Genomic DNA, 26,464 nt, shown 5'->3' on the forward strand with positions numbered 1-26,464 from the left:
TTCAAACCTCTGTTTGACTACATGTCCAGTGAACATTAAGGTAAACATCTCTCTCTCTCTGTGTAGCATGGTTACATAGAGGAAGAACCAGACCAGAGAGGGTTGTTTCCGTCCTCATTCGTCCAGCCGCTGTCTGACTGATGTGAAACCAGAACTGGGCTGACCTCAGACCAGCACAAATCCAGATCACCGCAGAGCTCTGGAGAACCAAACCACATCAGAACACCTGATCTGCAGATGGACCAGGTCAGATGTTCAGAGGCTTCAAATGTTCATGGTCCTGACACGGTTGTCACAGCAACCGGTGTTCCTCATGCCTTCAGTTACCATGGAAACATTATGGATGACCTTCAGTAAAGACAACACATTATTTTTATGTGGCTCCAGTTAGGTCAGGAAAAAAACAATGAGACAGCCTCGGACAGACCAAACAGCCAGCACTCGAGGCTGCTGTAGCCCGGACTTTATTTATTTACTCAAAAAGCAAAAAAATATTTAAGCACAAAGGGCAAATCACAAGAAACAGCAATCCCCTGGATTTTTATTCTGAAGGTAATCTGGGCCTCATTTTCTTTTGATTTTATTATAATTTATTTATGTTTTCTGAATTTGTGGCTAGCCAAAACACACAAGCTACTGCTGCCACATTTTAGGTTTCGATAGACCCGGACTCAGGCCATATTATTGATCAGATCTGTTGGTTACAGCTGCTTACCCGGATAGCACAAAACACTCTGAGATGCCAAGGACCAAAGCTCTAAAGTGAGATATGAAAGGTGGACTTCATGGGAGACTCGCATTTCCTTCCAGTTGCCTTCGATGTCCCAAGATATCACATCGCCTCAGTGAACACAGCAGTGTGTTGCTGCCACGTTTGCAAAATGAATTTACTCAGTGCTCAAGTCTCAAAACTTCTCATTATAATGAGTTACTTCTGTCGTGATTAAATAATTCTGTTTTAAGAAGAACCGTTGTATTAACATTATAACCAGGGATGGAAAGTTTTATAATTATTATTTTATTTGGCTATTTGAGAAAAATAAGACCTAAAATTCAATCTCAGTAAAAGTACTGAGTTATTTTAGACATAGTTAAACTTAAGCAACAATTAAAAAAAAAAAAAAGAAGCTTATGTAATATACATATATACTCAAGTAATGGCATCAAGCACAAAAGTAAAGCACAAAAATAGACAAACTTGGTACTTTAAGACAGTAGAATTTAATCATTGTGCATAACCTGCATGTGTTGGATATGACTTTAAGAGAAAACACAAATCTTCTTAATGTATGTTCAATAATAATAATAATAATAATAATAATTGGATAAGAGTTTTTAATGTTACATGTTTTATTTTCCCATTAATCATTTGTGTAATTCTTTTATTAGGTCCGTAATAGTGAGCTAAGCACCGGAACTTCATATAGCACATTTTGTATGATTTGTGTAAAACTTTTAGTAAAATATAGAATAAGTTCTACTGAGGCACCATGTTATGTGGTACATTTAATGAGGCAAAAACACAAAACAAAAAGGGAATTGTGTACTGGACATCCTAGCATAATGTAACTAACACCCATTCAGACTGAATTTAGAACAGCATTTTGCTTTTTAAGGCATTGTTTGTACTTTAGTGACCTGTGGCCACTCAACTTGACTACTTCCATTCCTGGTTACAACAACATATCAGCTTATAATAACCCCTGGAAAAAAGTTTGGAATTATTAAAAAGAGTTTAAAAAAAAAAGTCTTCTGTCTAGCAAATGAACAAATTGTTTAATTGCTCTGGCTTTATGAAACATGCCTCAACCAAATGTAATACTTTTTTGATAAAGAAGATCAAAGTACCTCCCCTCAGGCTTATGCAATGGCCTGAGCACATGTACTGGAAGGGAAACTAGTTTTGACAAGGAGGCATTTTGCTCAACTCATTTTGCTATGTTATTAAAAAGAAACATCTAAAAAAAAAAGTGTGTGTGTGTACACAAAACTTTAAAGAAAAACAAGCAACCGTATCCATAATTCTGGATGAATGACCTCTCCTTAGTTTCAAAGAAACACTAAGGAGAGTACTTCCACAAGTCCAACCTACACAGGCACATGTGCTCCTCCAAATGTCAAACTAGTTACTGCAGTTGTTACAGAGTCAATGAGCCGCTGTTAACTAAATAATTAACTTGAGCTGCAGTAAGTCGAGCATGATTCAAATTAAACACTGTTGAAAAATGTCAGAATTCAGCTGACCTTCGTGAATAGACCCCCAAAGCTCCCCCATAACATCAACACTGGGTTTCATCCATGAAAAAAAAAAAAACATTCTCCATCAAGCTGATTCCAGCTTTCTTGTGTAACAGCTGACAGATGAGCTTTGCAGGTTGGAGAACTTTTTTTTTTTTTTTTTCTTCCCTAAAATAATTTTGCCAGGGGTTGTAAAAAGACCTTTCCTTATAGCATCTCTGTATAAACTTCTTGATTCTTTTTTTCTAAAACATTTTCATGAAAGAAAACAGTTCTTGTTAAAACATCTTCATTTAAAGAAAAAGAAAAAAAGAATTTGGCATAGTGGCAGAAATTCATTGGCGTACGAATCAGCTTTTATAGACAAACTCCACAGACGATCAGTTCAGGTCTTACCTCCAGAGTACGGACAATTTTTCAAATAGAAAAACAAAAACCCATGAATTCTGTTTTTAAAAAAAAATGTTTTATTTCATTCAAAGTGACAGCGGTGGATTCAGGATTTTTATCTGTTGTTTCAATGCTTCTGTCAGTTTGGCCTCTATAAACGGACTGATAATCAGCAGGTTTGTTAAATGAAACTTGCATGACGAGCCGAATTAAAGCTATGGTACCACAGGCCGAACACGTTTGGTCACTTGTTGTCACTTTGTACTAAATCTACAGCTCATGTACAGATGTTTATAATGGAATTACGAGCAGCTGACTAAGTGGATTTATCTGCACCTAGCAATGGAAATAAAACTCTACATTTGAAGACTGCAGAGAGTCATTGAGCACAACTTTGGATTTAAAGTCACAACAAACTCCTTTGTTAAAGGTGAGGAAGTAAACTTGTTTACAACAATCCAGCTCAGGACTCAGAAGGGCTGCTGCTCTGTCGTTTTCTGGCATATTAAAGCATTCCTCATCTGTGTGTAAACTGGATAATTTCCCAGGTAATTTGGCAGGAAGTTTCCTTCCCTTCCTGGACAAGGCAACAAAGGTTTAGATCTCAGCAGTGAATGGAAAAAGTTTAGAGCAAGCAGCAGATGTTTCATATTAACATTAAGGCTTCTGGCGATGCAGCAGTTGGATTTACAAGACACTGACTTGTTCCAGACAGATAAGGGTAAACGCTTCACTCAAGCTAACACCAATGACAGAGCAACATCCTCCAAATGAAAATTCAGCATTTGAATTTTTTGAGAAGTCCTCAGCCTGCTTGTGATTCTCAAAGGGTTGTTTTTTTTAATTCCTCCATTAATGGTATCTGACTTTTGTTTTCCTTTCAGACAATAAAATAAATAAATTAAAAAAAATATCCTACCAACCTTGTACAGTTATACTTGGTAAAGAGGAGTGTTGGACAACACATTGTATGAACATTTTTCTTTGGAGCAAATTGATCTTTTCACTGACCATCAGTCTCAGGGTGGTTTCACACTGGCTTATTTGTATATATGTCTACATTGTCACCACAAATATGCACATTTTTGTTGCATTAAAACAACACGCCAACCTCATTACTACAGCAGGCTGTTTGTTTCTTATAACAGCCATTTTTTAAAGTACACATATGCACAGAATTACAAAGCAAACAGTTGCATTCATCAACTTGTGGTTTAAAAAGTACATCCAGTAGGGGGCAGATCAGAGACAAATTACAGACTCTTCATGACAACCTTAAAAAGTCCACTAAAAAAAATAAAAACAAGATAAAAATGTTTTTTTTAGTATTAGGATTTTTAGATAAAAATCTAATACTATATTTACCTCCTGCCCACATCGACGATGGCACATGTGACCCAACTGTGTGAAGCCCAAAAGTTATGATTCCTCAGACTTTATATAAAAGACATAATAGTTTCTGTGACATCACCCACTGGTTTCTGGACAGTGCATCACACTGCATCCATTAGTCACCATTTTGTCTTGGTTAAGAATCTGCCTTTGTCAACATACTTCAAAGCTGCCATGCTCCTTTCCCCCCCCCAATCTTTACAAAACCCACATGTTCTCAAGGAGAAACTACTCCTACTACTGTGATGACTGCTACTAATATAGAATTTCTTACTTAATGTCAAGAAGGAAACCCAAAGTAGAAATGCTTTTCTCTAAAGGCCACTTGAGGCTAGCTTTGAAATGAAATAAAATCACATGTAGGCAGCTGTAAGTGCCAAATTTGAATAACATGGCCTGATGTGCCTGATTGTACTATCAGGCAACCAAAAACGTCTGTGGTCCAATTTTGGTGAGCAAAAGTTTGAGAAACAAAAACCAAAAGCATGCAGTCTGTTGCTTAACACGAATCTAAAGTCTAGTTAGTAACCAGGCTTGCAAACATCAGCTGGTAACTGTCATGTAATTAATATATCCTTAGTATCCTTATTTTCTTATTATATTGTTTTATGTACTTTAATAATGAAGGTTTGTAGAGAAAAGGCCACTTTTGACTCAAACTAAGTGCTCAGCCAGACTGAAAACAGGAAGTGTAGAGCTGTACAGCGTATTAATAAATGCAGGAAGCCAGACAGAAAAGAGAAACTTTGCCATATAAGCAATGGTTGTATTGAAACTGTGACGTGTAAAGTACCAAAATAATACCTATATGAGACAAAGTTTATGATTCTAATGTTAATGATCCTGCAACTGGCGTTTTGGGCTGTGCAGGGGTCTCTCTCTCCAGGAAGATGATTTAATAAAAAGAAATATAAATGTTTTAACACACTCTGAGTCGGTTTGCTCTGTTTTATCATGGGGACAAAAGAATCGGGGTTAATATTTGGTGTTTCCGCCCGGTTCGTTTGTGTCCCAATTTGAATTTCTTCTTAACATCAGGAGAGTTGACATTGAGACCAGATCAGCGGCTGCCGCTCAGAGATGAATTCTTCTCAGGCAGCGGCCCCAGTGTGGACATGGACTATGAGATGTTACGCTGCAAGTTTGATTTTCGGGAAAAGAGGTGCAAGCTGCTTCTTCATTGCATGTGTATTTTTATAGTCAGGTTTAATTCATGCATCCTTGCACTGAGCTGTGGATTCAAACTGTCTCACTTCTGATTCTTTCCAAAAATAATTTCACATGTAACAATTTGTGTATGTGTGTTTTCTATTCATTCACGTAATTGTTAGTTCATGTATTTATCTTTCTCTGTGGTGGACAATCCTAAACCTCCATGAGTTCAGCCTCCATTTTCAATCCAATTATATCCTGTACTCTCTCACTCGAACTCGTCCGGGCTTGACCTCTCACTGGTCCCTGTCCCTCTTCTCACAGTGTCCTGTGTGGCCTTCAAATCTCCAGCAAACACAGGCCCAACTCAGCTGTTTCTTCTTCTCTGTTAATCTTTCAGTCTTTTCTTGTAGGTTAACTCCCAGCATGGCAAATATCACGTCCAGTGCCTTCAAACAGTCATGTCACTTGTCAAGTTTGTGATTCAAAGCTCCATCAGTGGCATTCATACATGCTGCTGCTTGACCCTTCAGTGTTATAGGTCAGTTGCACTGACTTTTGCCTGCTGTTAACTCTTCAAGTTCACGGTGCTCAAACCCCAAAAAGCAGCACAGAGAACCATTGTTCCAGAAAATGTGTTTAGGAGATTAAAAGCTCGTAAGACATAGGTTAAATGTGAACATAAAAGATATGCACTACCTGTTAAAGGGGGCGAAGAAACCAGGCCTAAAGTTTAAAGATGAAACGGGTTAACTCTATAGAGGATGTTACCGAAGGTTGACAAAATAATCTAGGACCTTTTACCAGAAAAGCTAATTGTATCTGTTTGGAGTTTACAGTGTACACTGAGGGACGTCAGGAGTGGTTTTAAACTGGGATTGAAAGAACAATACAGTATCCACATCTGAACTGATATTACCTGTGATGTGCCAATATCAGCCCTTATATTTTCAATAACTAAGTTTAGGTTTCAAGTATCACCACATTTTGAGTATTTTTGTATTGACGTGCAACAGAAGGACTGGTTCTCCTGACTTTACTACTCCAATGAAGGTTGGATACAACAGGGGGTTATGTGCGTTGATTAGAAAACTAAAATCTCCCTATTTTGGATGAAATCAGCTGCAAACCTTGAGACTGCAGCAGACTGCTGAATCACACAGGCTGAGAACCAAGACAGGACAGGAAGTTCCAAGTATCATTGGCTTACATTCTGAAAATGCAGAAGTAACAAGGCTTAAAAAGTTTGTCATGATCTTCTAGGTCAGGACGGTTTGTGTTAAAATTAGGATCAAATAAAATGGAGGGATTATAAATGATATACAATGCAAGAAATCTTATGTGGCCAAGTGAACACTTCCTTCACTCGGCCTCTTTCCACCATTTCTTCTTAAGGAAAAAGTGCTTTTATTTAAAAAAAAAAAAAGACAGAGAAAAAAGGTTATCCCTGTGTACCTATAAAATCCAATAAAAACAAAGATAGGATAAAATAAAGTTTGTGGTTGTTTCCAGCTCACAGCAAAGGTCTTTGTGGTCTATCCCAGCAGTTGCACACGTCAGGAAAGTTGGTTTTAGGTCTAGAAAAACAGACTGATTTTTTTGAGTTGAGCTTTAACTTCTTTCAGCCAGCAAACGTTGGAAGAGGCAGGGGATCTCTAAATTAGATAAGCCTCACAGATGTGTCCACAGGTAATTCAGCTGTCTGAAAAAGCTTAACAACATTCATTCCAGCATTCCTGGATGTCTGACTCAAGGCAGTTGTGGTGACTGACAGAAAAAGTGCAGGAGTCTAATTTCTACCCAAAACAACAAATGTATGGTCTAAAAACTGGCTCAGATTTGGTTTGAGTGCCAGAGGACAGCCAGGTGTTTTGACGATCAGCCAGGTAGAGGTCAATTGAGTTTATGTGCCAGTCTGTCGTTGGTGCCTAGTTCTGTCTGCACGGATGTGGTTGTGTTGAGGTGTAGAGTGATCTTGCCTTCGTTGGCAAGGTGTTGGATGATCTGATTCTCAAAATCAGCGCTGTGGACGCCAGTCTTCTTGAAGGCTCCAGCAAACTGATTCTTCTCCCAGTAATGATGCCAGTTTCCTTGCTTGTCTGCACCATAACCAAACACTGACACCTGGACAGAGAGAAGGAAGCTATTTCATCAACCATGCATGACACACTGCTGACAGGTCATACTGATACTAAATACATCCCGCTTTTATACGCTTCATTTCATGTGTGACTTCTACCCTCACATATTAATTTTTGTGTGAATGCTGTAAGGCCCGGGTTCGAATCCCGCTTATGGCAACATTATATTCAGGTAACAGTTCAACTTTTTTAACTCTTTTCAACACAAACTTCAGCTTCTTCACCCATTTTCAGCAGAATTTTCAGCTTCTTCACCTCTTTTCACAACAAACTTCTGCTTCTTCACCTTTTTTCAGCACAATTCAGCTTCTTCTGCACAGTACACATTTTTTCTCTCATCACATCTTTGTTTGGGACCGGAACTGGTTTGGCTCAGTGGGATGAGCAGCCGCCGTGAGACCTGGTAGCAAAGGTTCGAATCCTACCTGTGGCGGTTGCCGCACATCTTCTCCCGTTTGCGTGCACTCTGCTTTCTTGACATTCTTCAGTCTACCCTTTCAAATACAACTGTCTTCAGCAGTTCAGCTTCTACACCTCTTTTCAGCAGATAATTCTGCTTCTTCAGCTGTTTTTTAGCAGATTCCACTACACGGCATTCAAACTGCATTTTCGCAGGAAATGCAACTTTTTCTAGTCTTGGTTGTATTGCCATGACTTGCTAGTCTGGACATGCTACAATATTGTTTGGACTAGTCTGTTTTTGGTTAGTAACACCATATTTTGTGAATATACAAAAAAAAAAGAAAGAACAAATGTGGTTTTTCTCTCTACACCCAGTCTTTACTTTCCTCTTACCTGGTCACAGACATGCAGAGCAAAGACGATGGCCAGCATGCCGGTGGACGGGTAGCGACCATGATGCTCGTTCCAACGTTCATGAACATACTTAAAGAACACTGGGTTCACCACAACAACCTACACACACACGCACACACACACACACACACACACACACACACAGTTTGTTTAAAATGGATGTGTTTTACACAAGAGTAGGCTTGCATTGCCCACAGTTCCAAAATAAGCCCCGTGTACTTACAAAAAGACTCTTGTTGCAACCCCTGATTTTATCAGGGTAGATATGACAGAAAATAAGGAAATGTATAACAGGTCATGTTTGAACATCAAATGTAGTGGGGCATCTGTGTCCAGATCAGACCAGAAGTGTGGATTTCATCATGTGTGGTTTCTGGTATAGACACTTCCTTCACTCTCACTTGTCTTAAAAAATAAAAATACTACAAAGATTTATTTGCTCATCTTTGTTCCCTTATTCTTTAGCAAATGCAATTTTTAAAATCTTGTAAATACTGGTAGATAAAACTAAGAACTAAAAATAGGAGCAGCAGCAGCAAAAAAAAAAAAAAAAGAAAAAAAAAAAAGGGTGAAGCTGAAAGTGAAAATAGCAACAGAAAGCGCTGTAGAGAAAACTGAGATCAGTCGAGATCATAATTTACCTTGTCTTTATCAGCGTGCACTCTTGCTTTCACCCTCATGTAGGTCCTGAAAAAAAGACACACACAAACACTTACATACAGGTCATATATGTTTACAGTGTGCCACGTTTCTTTTTATCTTTTTGCATTCATGTATATTAGTGTATAAAAAAAAAGGGGGGGGGCGTTCGTTTTAGAGTAGCCTTATCACTTTAGGCGCTATGTCGGCTGCGTTTTGTTTACAGCACTTTATAGATGCCCCATCTATTGAGCTTTTAAATAGCTGTCACAAAAACGATTTGCTGCAAATTGGATCACTTTCAGATGCAGGTCTCAAAAAATCTCCGTAAGATGTGATTTGAAAGCTTTAGTAGTGGACAAGTTGGTGGAAGCTGGTGTGATTCAAGCGCCTGTTTTGCCTGTGGTCTCTGGTGTGCCAAGCCAAGCTGCCGTAGTTGAGGAGGGCCATAAGAATGGTTCTTGTGGGGATGGCGAGGGGGATGAGCGGGGAAAAACGCCACGCACGCTTCCTCGCTATGATCCATTCTCCTCTGGGAGTTCAGATGGCAGAGAAGGAGCTCGGCTGAAGGTGCGGCTGGCACGTCTCAAATTGGAGGCTGAGGAGAAGGCTCAGAACAGGCAGCCTCAGCTAGACCCAAGACGTGGTGGCTGCGCTTTCTTTAAAGGACAGTTTAGACTACGCGTGTGTTAAAACAGCTGTTTTGCAGGCATATGAGTTAGTCCCTGAAGCCTATAGGCAGAGGTTTCGCCAAAGAAAATGCCGACCCAAACTTATGTGGAGTTTTCTAGAGAAAAGGGGATTCTCTTTGATAAGTGGTGCGTTGCTTCAAAAGTAGGTGACTATGACGCTCTGCGTGAGTTACTATTGTTGGAGGAGTTTAAGAAATATTTTCCTGAGCGTATTGTGCTATATTTAAATGTACAGAAAGCGACTTCTCTCGCATCTGCTGCTTCTTGCGGATGAGTTTGTGCTCCTTGCTGATGAGTTTGTGCTCACTCATAAAGCCTCGTTTACTGGCAGTGAGAAGCCACGGGTTAGCGCTGTGCAACAGCCCCACACGGCTAAAGTGTCTGGGTCCAGGGAAAACCGCGAATGTTTTTACTGTCATAAAACTGGACATGTGATTGCTGACTGTTTAGCCTTAAAACACAAAACATCAAATGCTCAGCAACCCAAAGGGGTGGGTTTTGTGAAAGCTGAGGCCTGTAATGAGGTGCCGGACCCCTGTTTTGAACCATTCATTTTTGATGGCTCAGTATCGCTAACCGACAATCCCTCCGATTTAAAACCTGTGCGTGTTTTAGGGACACTGGAGGTTCTCAGACTGTCATCCTCTCGAGTGTTTTACCTTTTTCTGCTGAAAGTGAATGTGGTTTTAATTCTGTTCTACGGGGGACTTGTTGATTTGACTAGACTGTGCAGACTGTCCCTCCTGCCTTTGCACCTTCGTTTTGAGTAGCTGCCGGTGAGATGTTTAGGTGATTAGTGTTCTACTATTGCTATTAGCGTTATTTGAATATATGAGTTGTTTGTTATGTTTGTTTACATCACCCCATTGCGTAGTGAGTTGTTTGACTAACGGTTTTCAGTTGTGGTAACAAACCTTCTGTTTTTCTTTTTATCTAACCCTCTGGGCTCATATTTATATATAGCCAAACAGCCCCCTAGTTCTTGTTCTCTTGAAATTCTTTGTAGTCTATCACTCTTTTAACTCTCTCTCCCCATCAACCCTCTGCTTACTCTGCTCCACCACCACAACCATCTAGACCAGCGGTCTCCAACCCCCGGGCCGGTACCGGACTGTGAGTTGTTTGGTACCGGGCCACGAGAGTTGAGGCTCAGGTTTGAAATTGATGGTTTTCAGGGTTTTTATTGTTAACTCTGTTTCCCTGGGTATTTTTCCCATGTTGTAGTTGTGTGTCTTATTTTGAAAGAAATATTTATGCGTTACCATAGCAACCAGAGAGCATTAAGGGGCAGAGAGGAGGATGTTACTCTCAATGTTGTTGGCGCATTTCAGAAGGACGCTGCTAATAAAGTTACACAATTACACAGTGAATTTGCATTTATTATTATATTTACCAAATGCCACCGTTTTTTCTTGGTCATTTTATTTTGTTGTATATATCAGCGACACCTTAAAGGCCGGTCTGTGAAAATACTGACATTAAATCCGTGGCGCAAAAAAAAGTTGGGGACTGCTGGTCTAGACTCCAGGAGTTTAATTTTAGATTTTTTTTTAAATAAACTTTTCCCTCTTACATCAAATAATCTCTCCTGTCTGATATGTTTTTTGATGTCTTTTTGATGGATGCATGAGATAATGAGCATACTTGTTTTTTTATATATATCGTACATTTTGACTGTTCCGGTGGACAGCGCACTGGTCAGCCACTCCAGGTCTCTCAGTTTGAATGGCAGCAGGATGAGGCTGGTACCATTACTGATGTCCACTGCACTCTCTGGGTACAGGAAGTGATGCGTCGTCCGACGACCGACGTCTTCCTCAAACCCTTTAGTCACCGCCTTGTTCATCCTGAAGAAAAAAAAACATAAGGAGGGTGAGGGCTGTGTGCGCGCGATTGTGTGTGTGTGTGTGTGTGTGTGTGTGTGTGCATGTACCGGAACACGAAGCCATGAGAATCAATGAGTGCACCATGTCCAGAATGCCGTAAGTTGCCAGAGTTGCCAACCACTGCACAACTACGGCAACGTGAGGGCACGGGCTCCAAGTCTATAGAGGGTGGGGATATGACCTGGAACATCTTTGAGATCACTTCCTCCAAGGACTGATCGTTACCGGCCCGTTGAAGACTCTGTGGAAGAGCAGACAAACATTTTTTTTTTCTGTTTAACACACTTATACTCAAGTAAAACATTTGCATAATGAGTCACGTTAAAAATTCTTAAACTTCCAGTGTCAAAAGGCTTGTTATTGGTGCTTATCTCTGTCTTTCATGACAGTAAAATAATTTTTAGTTAAATAATTTCTTAATTTAAAAAAAAGAAGCAGGCGAAAGAGTACTGACACCCCTACCCCCACCCGCGCACACACACACAATCGCGCGCACACACACACACACACACACACACACTTTACTGCCTTCTGTGGCCCAGACTAATTATGTTAGCAGCATTACTGGCCTCCTCTTTTTAATCTACTAATGGTTTCTGCAGCAGGAGTTCACCTCTCTAAATGCAGGAAAAAGACTCAGACATTTGTCTTCTCATGCAAACTGCAGCCAGTCTCCACAAGGACAAATTCAGGCTTCTGAAAATACAAAACTTCATAACTGTTCTTGACTATTTACTGCAACATCATCCAGTATGTTACAAAATATCTGTTGGTCTTTCAATTTAAGACAATGCCCAGAGATTAAGCTGATTTGCTGTTGAGTCATTTCCCCTTTGAAGTAGGGCTGCTCGATTATGGCAAAAATGATAATCACGATTATTTTCACTGAAATTGAGATCACGATTATTTGACGATACTTATATTATTTTTTTTACATGTTGTAGTGCCATTTGTGGGAGCATTTCAAGTTGCTATACATCAATACAACTGTTATAGCCCATATTTTAATGATATGTATGTATTAAGTCCATAGTAACTACATTAATTGCAAAAAAGTGCAATAAACTACAAAAAAATTGGAAATCGTTTTTGTTTTTACATATATTTCTACTTGGAGAAATTTAAGAGGTTTATCCCTCAAAACTTTAAATACAAAAAAAGTTGCAAAAAATAGTTTACAACTACAGGAAATTTATTTTGAGTGTCTTCATAGTTTTATTTTGGAGATACAGCAATTTTTATATACTGCAGGAAAAACAAAAAAACAATCCTATGATGCAAATTTGCAAAGAAAACAGCACGTGCATCAAAATAAAATATTTCCAGCAGTGCAATTTGAGTTCTAAGCATCCCAGAAACTATTCAGAAAAGTCAAACATGACTTATAAAAACACCAGTATAGGCTTTTAAGGCCTACAAGTAAAAAACTACATTTTCCGCGAAAATGACGTCACTTCCGGTTTCGGGCAGGAAATGCGATAGTTCTCGTTGACGTCTTTTTCAATGTGGGAAGTGTTACGAACAGCTGATCGGATCGGCAAAGCGTGTTTCTGGAATATTATGTTTTTGTTCCTGCAAGCGCTTTTTATGCAATTTTTGCAAAGCTTTATGTGGAAGGAAACTGTGACCTAGGACAAGCTGATGGCATAAGATGTAAGTACAACTCCTCTGGTTTCATATGGAAAAAAATTTATTGCGCTAGCTTATGCGGTTCAGGTTCTACAGGAATTTAAAAATAGTTACACAAAACAGAGCATGCTGCTCTGACCGGCTTTAAAGGGTTAACAATAACAATGTATTGAATAATGACTTTAAAAAATAATATAAAATAGTGTGCAAATACTGATAACAGTGCAAATGTTTGCAATAAGATAAGATAAGATAACCTTTATTAGTCCCACACGTGGGAAATTTGTTTATATAAATTTGTTTATATAAATATAAGAAATAAATGAAAAATGTAAACATCTATGTTTAGTGAACTTTGCAGTGTTGCTCTGTGGTGCAGCTACTACACTGTAGCAAAGTTTACACACTGTGTCTACTTGATCCACGTCTGACTCCGCAAACCCATAATGTTTCCACACCACTGAAGTTTTTTTTTTTACCTCTCTTTTCAACCAACGGCAGTCACTCTCCTCTCCAAATAACTTCTGCTTAGCTTTCCGAGCTTCCCTCAGGTCCTCTTAATCGCGTGTTCGAAATGCAGAGCAGTGCGCTCGATTTGCCACACGGAGCAGCGCGAGAGTAAAGCATGAGGGAGGGGCTAATAATCGGCTCAGTCATTTTTAATGATCGTTGAAAGCCCAGATCGTAATCGTGATTAAAATTCGATTAATTGAGCAGCCCTACTTTGAAGGCTGCAATGATTTCCTGTGAATCTTCTTTGTCCATAAACTAAAGCAAAGGAAATAAAGGGAAAACCTGTAAATGACTTGGTAATTATTTACTTACTTGCAATAAAAGCCATTTACTGTAAAAAAACAAAAAAATCGCCTTGTTTATTTATTTATGTAGTTTTAAAAAAAAAAGCTTTACAAAAGTTGAATTAACAAATGATGCATTACTTTGAAGACAGTACAGTGGCTTAAGTAGACATTACTAATACTGCTGTACTATTTTAATAAAAAAACATTGATAATTCACGGTAAGTTTATAATTTGGACATTACATTACCATTTGCAAAAAACTCTTGTTTTATTCACTATTCACAGAAAGTGTTTTGGATTTAGAGTTTAAGTAAACAAAGCAGTCACTGCCACTGGAGTTAGTGACCCTGCTGGCCATTAAAAAGCCACAGTTCTGCTTTTCACATTTCCTGGTTAAAAAGGAACAATCATTCAAAAGAAAGGAAACTTAAAGGGAAAGGAGCTTAAACAGCTTGTTTCAGACCGACCTTCAGACCTTTGGGGGCTACACTAAGGTGGAGTATTGGATAAATAAGGATCATTTTTTAAAAGTGAATCTTGCAAAACTATCTAGTCCAAGAATAAAAATGTAGAGTTGGAAATAATGACAATAGGTCCCCTTTAATAAAATCTGAACTATCACTACATTTTGTCCTTACCAGCCACCATTGAAGTGCATCAGAGTCAAAATTATTGCCGGTCTCTTTGATGATGGGCTGCTGTTTAGCGTCGTAGCGCTGGCTGAACCATTTCGACCCATTGTTGTCTGAAATACAGGCATCAGAGCAGCCACACAGCCTGTAAGAGTACAAAACACAGGTGTAAGACCAGGGTATTAGTGGATATGCAGGGTTACAAGTGTTACATGTCATACTTAGCGTTTTTCATAAGCTGCTCCTGAATCACCATCTCTTCCTCCTCCTCGTCAATTTCTTCCTCAACCATCTCTTCCTCGGTGGGAATTTGTTCAGGTTTCAGGTAAGGAGGTGCCTGACCTGAAATTGGGCCTGTGAATTCAGCTGCTGGAAACAGAAAAAAGTTCAGGCCGTGTGGATCAATACTTAAAAAACAACAACAACAACAACAAAAAACAAACAAACATTCATTTCTCACACCCGCTCTTCACCTGTCATCCTGCCACTGGACGTGCTGTGGCCTCTGGGCGGAGCTGCAGGCTGCAACAGGAAATACCTCCTCTGAATGCTCTGGCTGGCAATCATGAGGAAGAGGATGGCAGCGATCACCAAGGCAACACAAGCCTTCCTCCTAACAATCATTGCTGCACTATCGGTGTTCAGTAGGAAGGGCGTGTTCTTGAGCTGTCAATTGACCAGCTATGTCAGCATAGTGGGAATGTGTCACCTGCTGTCATCTGGACTTTTTCCTTTGTTCTGTCATGACACCACTCAGCTTTTCCTCCATTAAGGCTGAGACCGGTGTTGCTTTCTGATTGGTAGATACAAGATCTATTGTTGGAGACACAGTGAATATTGCATCATTAATAATAAACTAAATATGTGAAACATGTATTTTCTTTTTTGCATTCTTTGCATTGCAACTCAGCAGTGTTTAAATACCTTAAAAACCACTGCAGAACTGATTAAAGATTACATAAAAATCTGATACTGACAAATCAGCCACTGGCAATCACACTCTCTGGGGCCCAGTATCAATCTATATTCAGATCATTTGAAAAACCTTAAGCAAACAAATCGCAGTGCATTTCTGTTTATTCATAAAAAGCCAAATATAGATTAAAAAAATATCATAAAACCAGGGGAATATCTGGAAACTGATCATCTGTGACATATTATAAAATTATTATTAGTTCATTCAAACCTTGGAAAAAAAGAAAGCATTCTGCTGCTCTCCCTCACTCTGATAACAGAGTCATGCTAATTCTTGTTTTGCTCTGCTGCCATGGTGAACTCGGCGTAAGCAGCACTTAAAACAAATTTTCCACCTGCCTCACCTTGCAATTCACTAAGGTGAAAGCTGCTGCCAAGAGGGAGGACCCTCTAGCGTTACAGCCCAAAAGAGCTGAGTACATCACCGATAGGAGAAGTTCCTCCCAGACCCCCCCAAAATGTAGTTTTGATGTCATCACTGATGCTGATAAAGGGGAAGGCGCAGCGCCACTCTCTTAAAAAAATACAGAAAGATTTTTACCGAATGGAGTCATCCTCTTACTCCCGCTCACCTCCACACCGCCCCTCTCCCCCTGAAGGAATGTATCCGTGCACACAGAACTCAGCCTGTGAATCCCAATCAGATCTGGATTCAGTACAGCTTCTCCTGTTTCAGCTCTCAATGTAAATCTCCCTCTCACTGTGTGTGTGTGTGTCTCTATGCACGAACACACTCAGTCTGACCTGTCAGCTAACCTGTGTCAGTGTGTGATTCTTCACTACTATTTATGTAAATCGGCTATCACACAGTTTTCTACACAGTATCCGTTTGATCTGGTTTAACACACATGTGCACTTTACAATCTTTGCTTCCATTTTTCTCATTTGATTTGTAAATTTTTTCCAACTGACATTCGTCAGTCCAATAAATGATGATAGGCGGTATATTGTCTCAGGTACTTTTTGATGGGCGAAGCAATGTAATCATGCACGGACTGACTTGCTTGTTTAGAATCTACAAGTTTTTTGGAGGGAATGTTTTACATTCTTTAGTTGTTTGTTTTAGAACAGCCTTTTTCCCGCAGCACGCCATGTTATAAATACCCACGAAGAAAACAGCGGCCGTTACAACCTATTTCTAAAAATGTACAATTTCATGCATCGGTTAAAACACTGGTACATGACGCCCAGCTGAAAACACTTCACGCCAGTCGAGCTGCCCGAGATTCACAGAATTTACAGAAAATGTTAAATTTTTGTGATTTATATCGTTGTCAGGACAATAAATGTCTTATATCGGGATATGAGATTTTGGTCATAGCGCCCTATATCCATATGATATATTCTGTATTTATACAGTGGCTTACAAAAGTAGTCGGCCCCCACACTTTGTCACATTACAGCAACAAACATGAATCAATTTTATTGCAATTCCACGTGAAAGACCAATACAAAGTGGTGTACACATGAGAAGTGGAACGAAAATAATACATGATTCCAAACATTTTTTACAAATAAATAACTGCAAAGTGGGGTGTGCGTAATTATTCAGCCCCCTTTGGTCTGCGTGCAGTCAGTTGCCCTTAGAAATTTACTTGATGAGTTCTAATGACTAAATAGAGTGCACCAGTGTGTAATCTAATGTCAGTACAAATACAGCTGCTCTGTGACGGCCTCAGAGGTTGTCTAAGAGAATATTGGGAGCAACAACGCCATGAAGTCCAAAGAACACACCAGACAGGTCAGGGATAAAGTTATTGAGAAATTTAAAGCAGGCTTAGGCTACAAAAAGATTTCCCAAGCCTTGAACATCCCACAGAGCACTGTTCAAGCGATCATTCAGAAATGGAAGTAGTATGGCACAACTGTAAACCTACCAAGACAAGGCCGTCCACCTAAACTCACAGGCCGAACAAGGAGAGCGCTGATCAGAAATGCAGCCAAGAGGCCCATGGTGACTCTGGACGAGCTGCAGAGATCTACAGCTCAGGTGGGGGAATCTGTCCATAGGACAACTATTAGTCATGCACTGCACAAAGTTGGCCTTTATGGAAGAGTGGCAAGAAGAAAGCCATTGTTAACAGAAAACCATAAGAAGTTTGCAGTTTGCCACAAGCCATGTGGGGGACACAGCAAACCTGTGGAGGAAGCTGCTCTGGTCAGATGAGACCAAAGTGGAACTTTTTGGCCAAAATGCAAAACGCTATGTGTGGCGGAAAACTAACACTGCACATCACTCTGAACACACCATCCCCACTGTCAAATATGGTGGTGGCAGCATCATGCTCTGGGGGTGCTTCTCTTCAGCAGGGACAGGGAAGCTGGTCAGAGTTGATGGGAAGATGGATGGAGCCAAATACAGGGCAACCTTGGAAGAAAACCTCTTGGAGTCTGCAAAAGACTTGAGACTGGGGCGGAGGTTCACCTTCCAGTAGGACAACGACCCTAAACATGAAGCCAGGGCAACAATGGAATGGTTTAAAACAAAACATATCTATGTGTTAGAATGGCCCAGTCAAAGTCCAGATCTAAATCCAATCGAGAATCTGTGGCAAGATCTGAAAACTGCTGTTCACAAACGCTGTCCATCTAATCTGACTGAGCTGGAGCTGTTTTGCAAAGATTTCAGTCTCTAGATGTGCAAAGCTGGTAGAGACAGACCCTAAAAGACTGGCAGCTGTAATTGCAGCAAAAGGTGGTTCTACAAAGTATTGACTCAAGGGGCTGAATAATTACGCACACCCAATTTGTAAAAAATGTTTGGAATCATGTATGATTTTCGTTCCACTTCTCACGTGTACACCACTTTGTATTGGTCTTTCACGTGGAATTCAATAAAATTGATTCATGTTTGTGGCTGTAAGGTGACAAAATGTGGAAGTTCAAGGGCGCCGAATACTTTTGTAAGCCACTGTATATGTGTATGTGTGGTATATTTATGCGTATATCCTTACTCTCATTCCCTTTTATTGTATCTGGAATATGCAACTTCTGTCGGTGCTGTGCTACTGGAAACTGTGTTTCCTGGAGGAACCCACCCGAGGAATTAATAAAGTTTCATCTAATCTAAATCGCACAAAAGACTTAACATTAAAATCTAAGATTTTCACTGGAAAAAATTGCTTAGGAGTTTCTTCCCGTGTAGGATGAGAGGAAGCAGCTACTGTCAGTGGCTGTCTTATTCACAAGGGGTCACCACAGTGTGTAGTACCACTTGTTTGATTTGGTAAGTTTTTATGCTGGATGCCTTTCCTCATGTAAACCCAAATTGATGGTAAGTGAAACTGAAAAAAAAAAAAAAGTTACACCTGTTACAACCTTTTCAGAACAAGACCAAAGAAGTCAGCCCCATGACGACTGATTATCAACATTGATACCTTTCTCTTAAAGTCATCCACTCCAGATGAGAAGAGTGGCACTCAAAGGACAAAGATTCTGACGCAAAGGCAACTTCCTGGATAAACATAACTGCACAGAGTTTAGGGCGAAGAAGAAGAAGAAGAAGAAAAAAAAAAAAAACTGGAATCAAAGAAAGTGATTTTCCCCCACAAAGTATTTTCAAACTCTTGCAACATATTCCCCTAATATATGAATCTCTGAGCTTCTGTACTGATGTATCATTAAATGGTTGTAAAAAGCAACACAGTTGAACACTTGTGTCCTCAACCCAGTGGCTGCAGTACAAAGACCAAGGTTACAAAAATCAAGAGGTGATGAATGGTGCGGTTTGCCAGGCAGTGCACAGCGAGTATAATGGGGCCGTAACTGTATGCCAAGTTGGAATGTCCAAACTTGCTCCAGTACAAAGAGCTTTTAACACAGAGGCAGCTCAGAGCGGATATTATGATTGGCCCTGTAATTCCACACAGGAGGCAGCACACGGACCAACGTGTCTGCTAAAAATCCACCCTGAGAATTAGGAAATGCTTCAAACATCCTTGGGAACAAAAGGGGGGAAAGTTAATTCCAGCATAGTGGTCACAGTAGTAAAAAGTCTGGTGTATATTATTATATTTTTACAATATGCACTGCCCATATATTGGCTTCTCTTTGATGGCCTCCTGTTAAATCTGTTGAATTTAAAATATTTCCTCACACATACAAAGTCTTGAATAATCAGTCCCCATCTTACCCTAATGCTTTAAAGTAAAGTGCAGCAGCCAGTCTGAGACTCTGTGTTTTGTAGAAACTGCACAATAAATTTTTAAGTAAAAAAAAAAAGAAAAGAAAGAAGAAGTGTGATGTAGCAAATTTGATACAAAATACAACTCGTACATGCAAATATTTTATATTCTTTTATTATTTTTGAATTTATTTTTTCCCCCATTTGATCAGGAGGTTTACTAAACACTCCATTTTCAATTCCATGTTATTAGCTTAACCTGCAAGTGCCTGGTTTTTCCAACAGAGCATTTGCCTCACAGATTAGGAACCACAAGCAAGTCTCCCGAGTCTGTAAAGGTAGAATGTGAGGCAGAGCCTTCAGCCATCACCTCCATCCCCTGTGAACCAGCTAGTTGAAAAGATCAGATATCTCTCAAAAACATCCTCCTGTTTTCTCTCCTGATGAGTCCATGTGTCCACGCAAGCCAAAAACCACATCTGTTACAACTGCCAGTTATATGTGGAGATGCGGGACGCAATTAAAGCAATGCAGATTTAATTAATTATGGTGCTCATAACAATATTAACTTGTGTGTATAGCTGGGGAAGAGACCTAAAAGTCACCTAGACTGGCAAGCGATCACTGATTGCTTTGACCACAGTCAATCTCCAAAATCATCATCTACTTCTACAGACCTATGGAGAGGTGATACATTGTTGTTATTGTTGGACAGCACTGAGCAGCTCTTTCTGTGGCGGGCTGCAGCACCCACAATGTCGGCAGAGGTCTTTCCTTCGAACTGCTGTCAGACTCCACAACAAAGACTGGAAATGACCACACACGCACAGACAGAAACACACATAACCAATAAACCATGGTAGCCTTCGCTAGTCTCGCTTATGTGCAGTGTAATCTTTCTGACAATTATTTTACATATTATTTTACTCTAGTTCAGTCTTTCTCAAACTGTGTTACTTGGGCTCTCTCTGGTGATACACGGGAAATCTCTATGCAAAGATGACACAAGAGTTCCCGAAGCTCTTCTGGGAGCTGGAGTCAACCAGAAAACATTTCCTGGAGCATGAGTCCTCTATAAAGAGCAGCCTTTCCTTATCGCCAGCTACACAGCGCTGGCAGGCTCGTTTCCCTGGCCTTAAAACTGCAAAGGCGGCACGGCGCTGTCACGCTGATGGTACCACCTCATAAAATATATGGCTCTTGAAGTACCACCCTTATGAGCGACGTTAAAGTACAGTAGTATACGCTTAATTAACACCACATAGAGTTTAGACAAGACAATTTTATTTTTTATATGAATGTTATGTATTGTAACTGTCATAAACAGGATGTGGTAATTGATAATAATAACAACCGTACTGCATTAAAACATTCACAGCGGGTGAGATATCTGGTCCCACCTGATGATCTACAAACCCTGCTTCTGGGTCAAAACTATTCCGCGTTTATCAAGGCAGTTGTGTTTGTAACATGTTTTAATGCTTTGTACTTTGTTCTATTTAATCTGAACAAGCCCCTAAAAAAGCAGTGATCACTGTCGGCCTCTCTCGGTTTTTATTACCACTGTTTATTTTAAAGCTCAGTTTTTAAAACCTTATGATGCAACTACAGCCCAGCCCATGTAGCAGTATATTAATTGCTAACCTTGTATTGTGGATGGATTGTCTCAGTATTTCTCCTGACTGAAGTTTGGTCTGTTTACATCAACCCGACATGTGATTGGATTTGTCCCTAAACATCGGGAACCCTCGCCTTAGCGTTCATACTCCAGACATTCCTGCAGTGTAACTAATGATGTGTGTTAACTGGCTTCATGTGTATAGGAATTTATTTTACTTATGTATTAATCACATTATTATATTGTATACTGCCTGGGTGCCACTGGATTTTAACAAGTCTCACACTCATACAGTAAGACAAATGGTGGGGGTCTAGTTAGGAAGTTGGGGGAAGCAGACAGCTCCACAGGAAGAATCTTTTGTCTCTTTGAGGACTCTGGGAGGTAGCAAGGGAGTGTGAATCTTAAGGTGTGAAACCGCTGTCTGCTGCCTTTTGTTCCTGGAGAAGGTATTTAACTGAGAGCCATGCTAGGCTCAGAGAGACTCTGCTGACCTGCCCCGCGGTCATGTAGGCTCTCCACAAGCTTGGTTGTCTGTTCTTTGTGTGTTTTGATTAAAGAATGTTAGCTACCGCTCACCGCTCGTCTGCAGGCTTTATTTAAATGGAAAACTTCCACAACACATGGATCGATAGATCTGGGTGTCATCTGCTTAGCAGTGAAAATCTATGCCATGACTTCTGATGATACTGCCTATACTGAAAACCTATACTGATGATACTGCATGTATAATGTGAACAGAATTGGTCCTAACACTGAACCCTGTTGAAGTCCATAATTAACCTTCCCAGTGCGGGTATATGTGTGTGTGCGTGTCTCACCCTGCCATAAATGGTATCAGCAATTGTCAGTTTTACAGAAGGAAGTGTAGACTATGGAGATGTTTGCCAACCCTAAAGTCATAAAAGTTAAGAAAAGCTCTGTGTGCAAGTTATGGTCATGCAAATGTGTCTGCCCGCCTTTCCATTTCGACAGCAAGCACGTCACTGGAAGCAGATGACATATGCAGCTGCTGAATGCCTATCGGTTGACAAATGGGACAAAATAGAGAAAAGAGCAACAGCGGAGTTCGTCCAGGAATGGGAGAAGAAAACAAACTTTAACCTCCTAAGACCCGAACTCTTTCATGGCATGCATTTTTAATTTCTCTTTATATTTGGGCAGATTGGGACCTGATGAATGTAAAAACAAAGAATTACGTGATTTTTTTTTTTTTACCTGATTTTTGTTTAAGAAAAATAGGATCCAGTCTGTCTGTTGCAGGGCTAACGCACAGAGACAGGCAACCATTCGCACTCACATTCACTCCCGCATTCACACCTATGGGCAATTTAGATTGATAAATGAACCTAACCCCACAAACTGCATGTCTTTGGACTGTGGGATGGACAGTCATTCATTTCCTCTTCTGCTGGCTTCATGCCTGAAGTCTTTCATACATTCGTAAACCTGTTCAGAAAACCTGTTTCCCTTATTAACGAAGTAGGAAACATCCACTTAAGGCAGGGGTGTTAAACTCCAGGCCTCCAGGGCCAGTGTCCTGCAGGTTTTTGATGTGTCCTTGATCCAACACAGCTGACTTGAATGGCTAAAAGAGCTCCTCAAAATGTCTTGAAGTTCTCCAGAGGCCTGGTAATGAACTAATCATTAGATTTAGGTGTGTTGACCCAGGGTGAGATCTAAAACCTGCAGGACGCCGACCCTCGAGGCCTGGGATTCGACCCCCCTGATTTAAGGCAATGTAAATATCCCAGAGAGTTGAGAGTTGAAAAGACAGTGGAGGGTCTTGATGTTGTTTTAGGGTTTTCAGGATGGGGAAAAGGGACATAATTTCCTGTCCCAAGAACACATTGCAACAACAGGGCTTCCTGTCTTGCTTCCTCCCCTTTTCTGTGAACTCTGACACCTCTTTTGAGAAGTCCCTTTTGCGTTTATTAATCCCAATATGCAGCACCAAAGGTCTCTTCAGCTGATGTGTAAAAACGTCCAGGCAACTGCGGACGTTCACTTTAACTGGGTTATAGTGGAGTCTAAAGCTCCCTGTTGATAAAGCAAATTAGTCAGCTGACAAAGCAACAACTGCTTGCTTTCTCAAATTTCTGTAAAAGGAACAAGGCCTCGTCGAGACCCATGGAAAGTAAGTACAGTCTACTTGATGCGATCAGACCGGGTCCTCTGATAGGGATGGGTATTGATAAGATTTTCACGATTCCGATTCCATTTTCGATTCTGTTTAACGATTCGATTCTTTATCGATTCTCTTATAGATTTTTTTTTTTTTTTTTTTTTTTTTTTTTTTTTTTAAAGGAGAACACTAAGGTCTAGGGCTGCACGATTTTGCATGAAATGAGAATCACGATTTTTTTGGCTTAGAATTGAGATCACGATTCTCTCACGATTTTCTTTTCCAGTACTTATTAACTGCACATCAACTTCGCAACAGTTAAGACTGAACATAAAAACAATAAATAAACATAAAAACAACAAATGTCTCGCGTTTTGCTGTTGCCGCAAAATGTACTGCTTGAAATTCCGTCTCCACCGTTGCTCGACACTGCGTGTATAGAGCAGGTAGTGCAACAATAGAAAAATAGTTGCGGGACGGCACTGTGTAGCGTTTGTCTAGGGTGTTGATCATTTTCCTAAATCCCTCGTTTTGCACAGTGTTGATGGGAGCCATACAGTGGGGCAAAAAAGTATTTAGTCAGCCACCGATTGTGCAAGTTCCCCCACCTAAAATGATGACAGAGGTCAGTAATTTGCACCAGAGGTACACTTCAACTGTGAGAGACAGAATGTGGAAAAAAAAAAATCCATGAATCCACATGGTAGGATTTGTAAAGAATTTATTCGTAAATCAGGGTGGAAAATAAGTATTTGGTCACCTCAAACAAGGAAAATCTCTGGCTCTCACAGACCTGTAACGTCTTCTGTAAGAAGCTTTTCTGTCCCCCACTCGTTACCTGTATGAATGGCACCTGTTTGAACTCATCATCTGTATAAAAGACACCTGTCCACAGCCTCAAACAGTCAGACTCCAAACGCCGCCATGGCCAAGACCAAAGAGCTTTCGAAGGACACCAGGAAAAGTATTGTAGACCTGCACCAGACTGGGAAGAGTGAATCTACAATAGGCAAGCAGCTTGGTGTGAAAAAAATCAACTGTGGGAGCAATCATCAGAAAATGGAAGACATACAAGACCACTGATAATCTCCCTCGATCTGGGGCTCCACGCAAGATCTCATCCCGTGGGGTCAAAATGATCATGAGAACGGTGAGCTGGGCGATATGAGATTTTTTCATATCACGATATGTTTTTTTCATTTCAGGCGATAACGATATCTATCACGATATAAGCCAAATAACTATATTTGTAAGATTTAAATGTGCCGTTGCTCACAAGTAAAATGTGAAATAATCAGCAGCTTGTTTTTATTTAAATATTTATTTCCCATAATAAGTTCGACAGGGTAGATGTACTTAAGGAACATGAGACTTTTTCAGATAAATAAAGGCAAATATTGCAAACTACACAAAAGGCAGCCGCTAAAGCGTTTAAGTTTCAAAATAGAACAAACGAAACAGACTAAATTGTCAATTCCACTTAGAAACAAAATATTAATTCTAAAAATAAATCTTAGTTTGTTTTACAGAAGAACAGACAAAACTGACTAACTTTTGTCAGTATCAAATAAACTGAGAACTAAAAGGAAATTCTCAATCTCTCCTTGTTGTATAGCTTAGCTTTTCAAACAGTTTTAACAGTTACTTTAGTCTGACAAAAGCCGAATGACGAATTAGCGCTTCCAGTCAGAGACTGAGGCTACGTCCACACGTACACGGGTATTTTTGAAAACTGAGATTTTCCGTTTTCGTTTTAAAAAATAATCCCGTCCACACATAAAGGCAGAAATGAAGGAAAACGCTGCTATGAACATGCCAAAGCAGCAGGTGGCGCTAGACTCCTAACCGTGCCGAAATGCTGGCCAATCAGAAGTCTAGAAGCCTCGGTGGGAAAAAGTAAACAAAGCTGGGGCATAGAAGCAGAACCGAGTCGTATGTGTGGAGGGACAGTAACTGTGTGTATATGTAAGCATTTAAACACTGCAGAGAGTAGAATTAACAGTAACAGTATTGTAGAAATTCATTTCACCGAAACAATAACGTGGCGCACAGTGTGACGCATGCACCAGTTTATTGTATTTCCAGACTTGCTTTCGGCACAATTTACAGTGCACGCTACTCTGTTTTTTGTCAGACTTGAAATAGCCGAAATACCTTCACACTACGGAACTTCTTTGGCTCTTCTGTTTGACAATCTCTCCGGCATTGGAACCATCATCTGTTTTCTCTTCGGTCACGCTCGGTTGATTTTTCTAGTCGACACACTCATTTCCTCCATTACCCGCTGGCTGCTTCCCAAACAAACACACGTGCGGCTTGGCACTTGTGCTGTATGTAACAAGTCACGCGATGTGACGCTGCGGCTGTGATTGGTTCGGCTCTGCGCTACTTAATTTGGATTGGCTGACCTTTTTTTTTTTTTTTAAGAGGACAAGAGCGGCGAGGTCTATCGCGATAGCTTAATTTCTCTATTGAGTATAAGTTATATCGCGATACATATCGTTATCGTTCTATCGCCCAGCTCTATGAGAACGGTGGGCAAAGATCCCAGAACCACACGGGGGGACCTGGTGAATGACCTGCAGAGAGCTGGGACCAAAGTAACAAAGGTGTAGTGGCAATTCCTTTACTTTTGAATGATCAAACGTCCCACAACTTAAAGTCCACAAGCCACTGCTGCACTGAGGTAATATTTCGTACGCAGGCAAAAGAAGTCCATTGTCCAAACCTTTTAGTTGAGAGTTTTGGTTTTGGTTTATTTATCCATTTGGCAAGCAATAACAAGATCCTTCCTACTGCTTCTCCTGCTCTGGTAAAAAACCATAGGCCCACCCCAATGCATGCTGGTCCTATACCAGTCTCTTTATTTATAGAAACAAAATGGCCCTATAGCTCTTACTGACTAATTTAACAAAATAACAACAAACAAAACAAATCATTTAAAACAAAATATTAACCGACAAATAAACCCCAAAATATAAATAAACTAACAAACTTTAACTAATTTCAAAATAATAAAAAATAAAGAACAAATAGCTCCAACACTCCGGCCCCTAATTGTGCATACTATCACAATTACTTTAAAGTCCCAAAAGGAGGAGCTATTCCCTTAAACAAATCCTTAATTTTCATTGATGATTTTCTTCACGATGAGGCTTCCAGTAGCAAAATAAGTTTTGTCACTGGCCTTTCCAAAACACTGGTCCTTGTTTGTAG

General features: G+C 40.1%; 2 protein-coding genes across 4 annotated transcripts in view; one reads left to right on the forward strand and one right to left on the reverse strand.

Annotated features, from left to right (window-relative positions):
• unm_sa1614 (un-named sa1614) overlaps positions 1-5,564 on the forward strand; it is a 23,051-nt gene extending 17,487 nt beyond the window's left edge. For both annotated transcript variants that reach the window (XM_086293154.1, XM_086293155.1), the window contains exon 28: positions 67-5,564. In XM_086293154.1, the coding sequence (XP_086149280.1) occupies positions 67-141 (75 nt within the window). In that variant the 3' untranslated portion in view covers positions 142-5,564. The remainder of the gene's footprint in view (positions 1-66) is intronic.
• st3gal8 (ST3 beta-galactoside alpha-2,3-sialyltransferase 8) overlaps positions 2,688-26,464 on the reverse strand; it is a 32,615-nt gene continuing 8,838 nt past the window's right edge. Inside the window, exons 2-9 of one of the 2 annotated variants that reach the window (XM_086293157.1) lie at positions 14,881-15,220; positions 14,629-14,773; positions 14,414-14,552; positions 11,394-11,587; positions 11,128-11,307; positions 8,771-8,816; positions 8,109-8,228; positions 2,688-7,296 (exon numbers count right to left, since the gene is read on the reverse strand). In XM_086293157.1, the coding sequence (XP_086149283.1) occupies positions 7,066-7,296; positions 8,109-8,228; positions 8,771-8,816; positions 11,128-11,307; positions 11,394-11,587; positions 14,414-14,552; positions 14,629-14,773; positions 14,881-15,031 (1,206 nt within the window). In that variant the 5' untranslated portion in view covers positions 15,032-15,220 and the 3' untranslated portion in view covers positions 2,688-7,065. Of the gene's footprint in view, positions 7,297-8,108; positions 8,229-8,770; positions 8,817-11,127; positions 11,308-11,393; positions 11,588-14,413; positions 14,553-14,628; positions 14,777-14,880; positions 15,221-26,464 lie in introns of both variants that reach the window. The other variant, XM_086293156.1, reaches the window with a different exon arrangement.

Source organism: Aulonocara sp. 'chitande type north' Nkhata Bay, linkage group LG5, assembly GCF_057382095.1.
Source record: "Aulonocara sp. 'chitande type north' Nkhata Bay isolate Kocher_YH1m ecotype deep benthic linkage group LG5, A_spYH_male_GT1.1, whole genome shotgun sequence".
NCBI classification, from domain to species: Eukaryota; Metazoa; Chordata; class Actinopteri; order Cichliformes; family Cichlidae; genus Aulonocara; species Aulonocara sp. 'chitande type north' Nkhata Bay.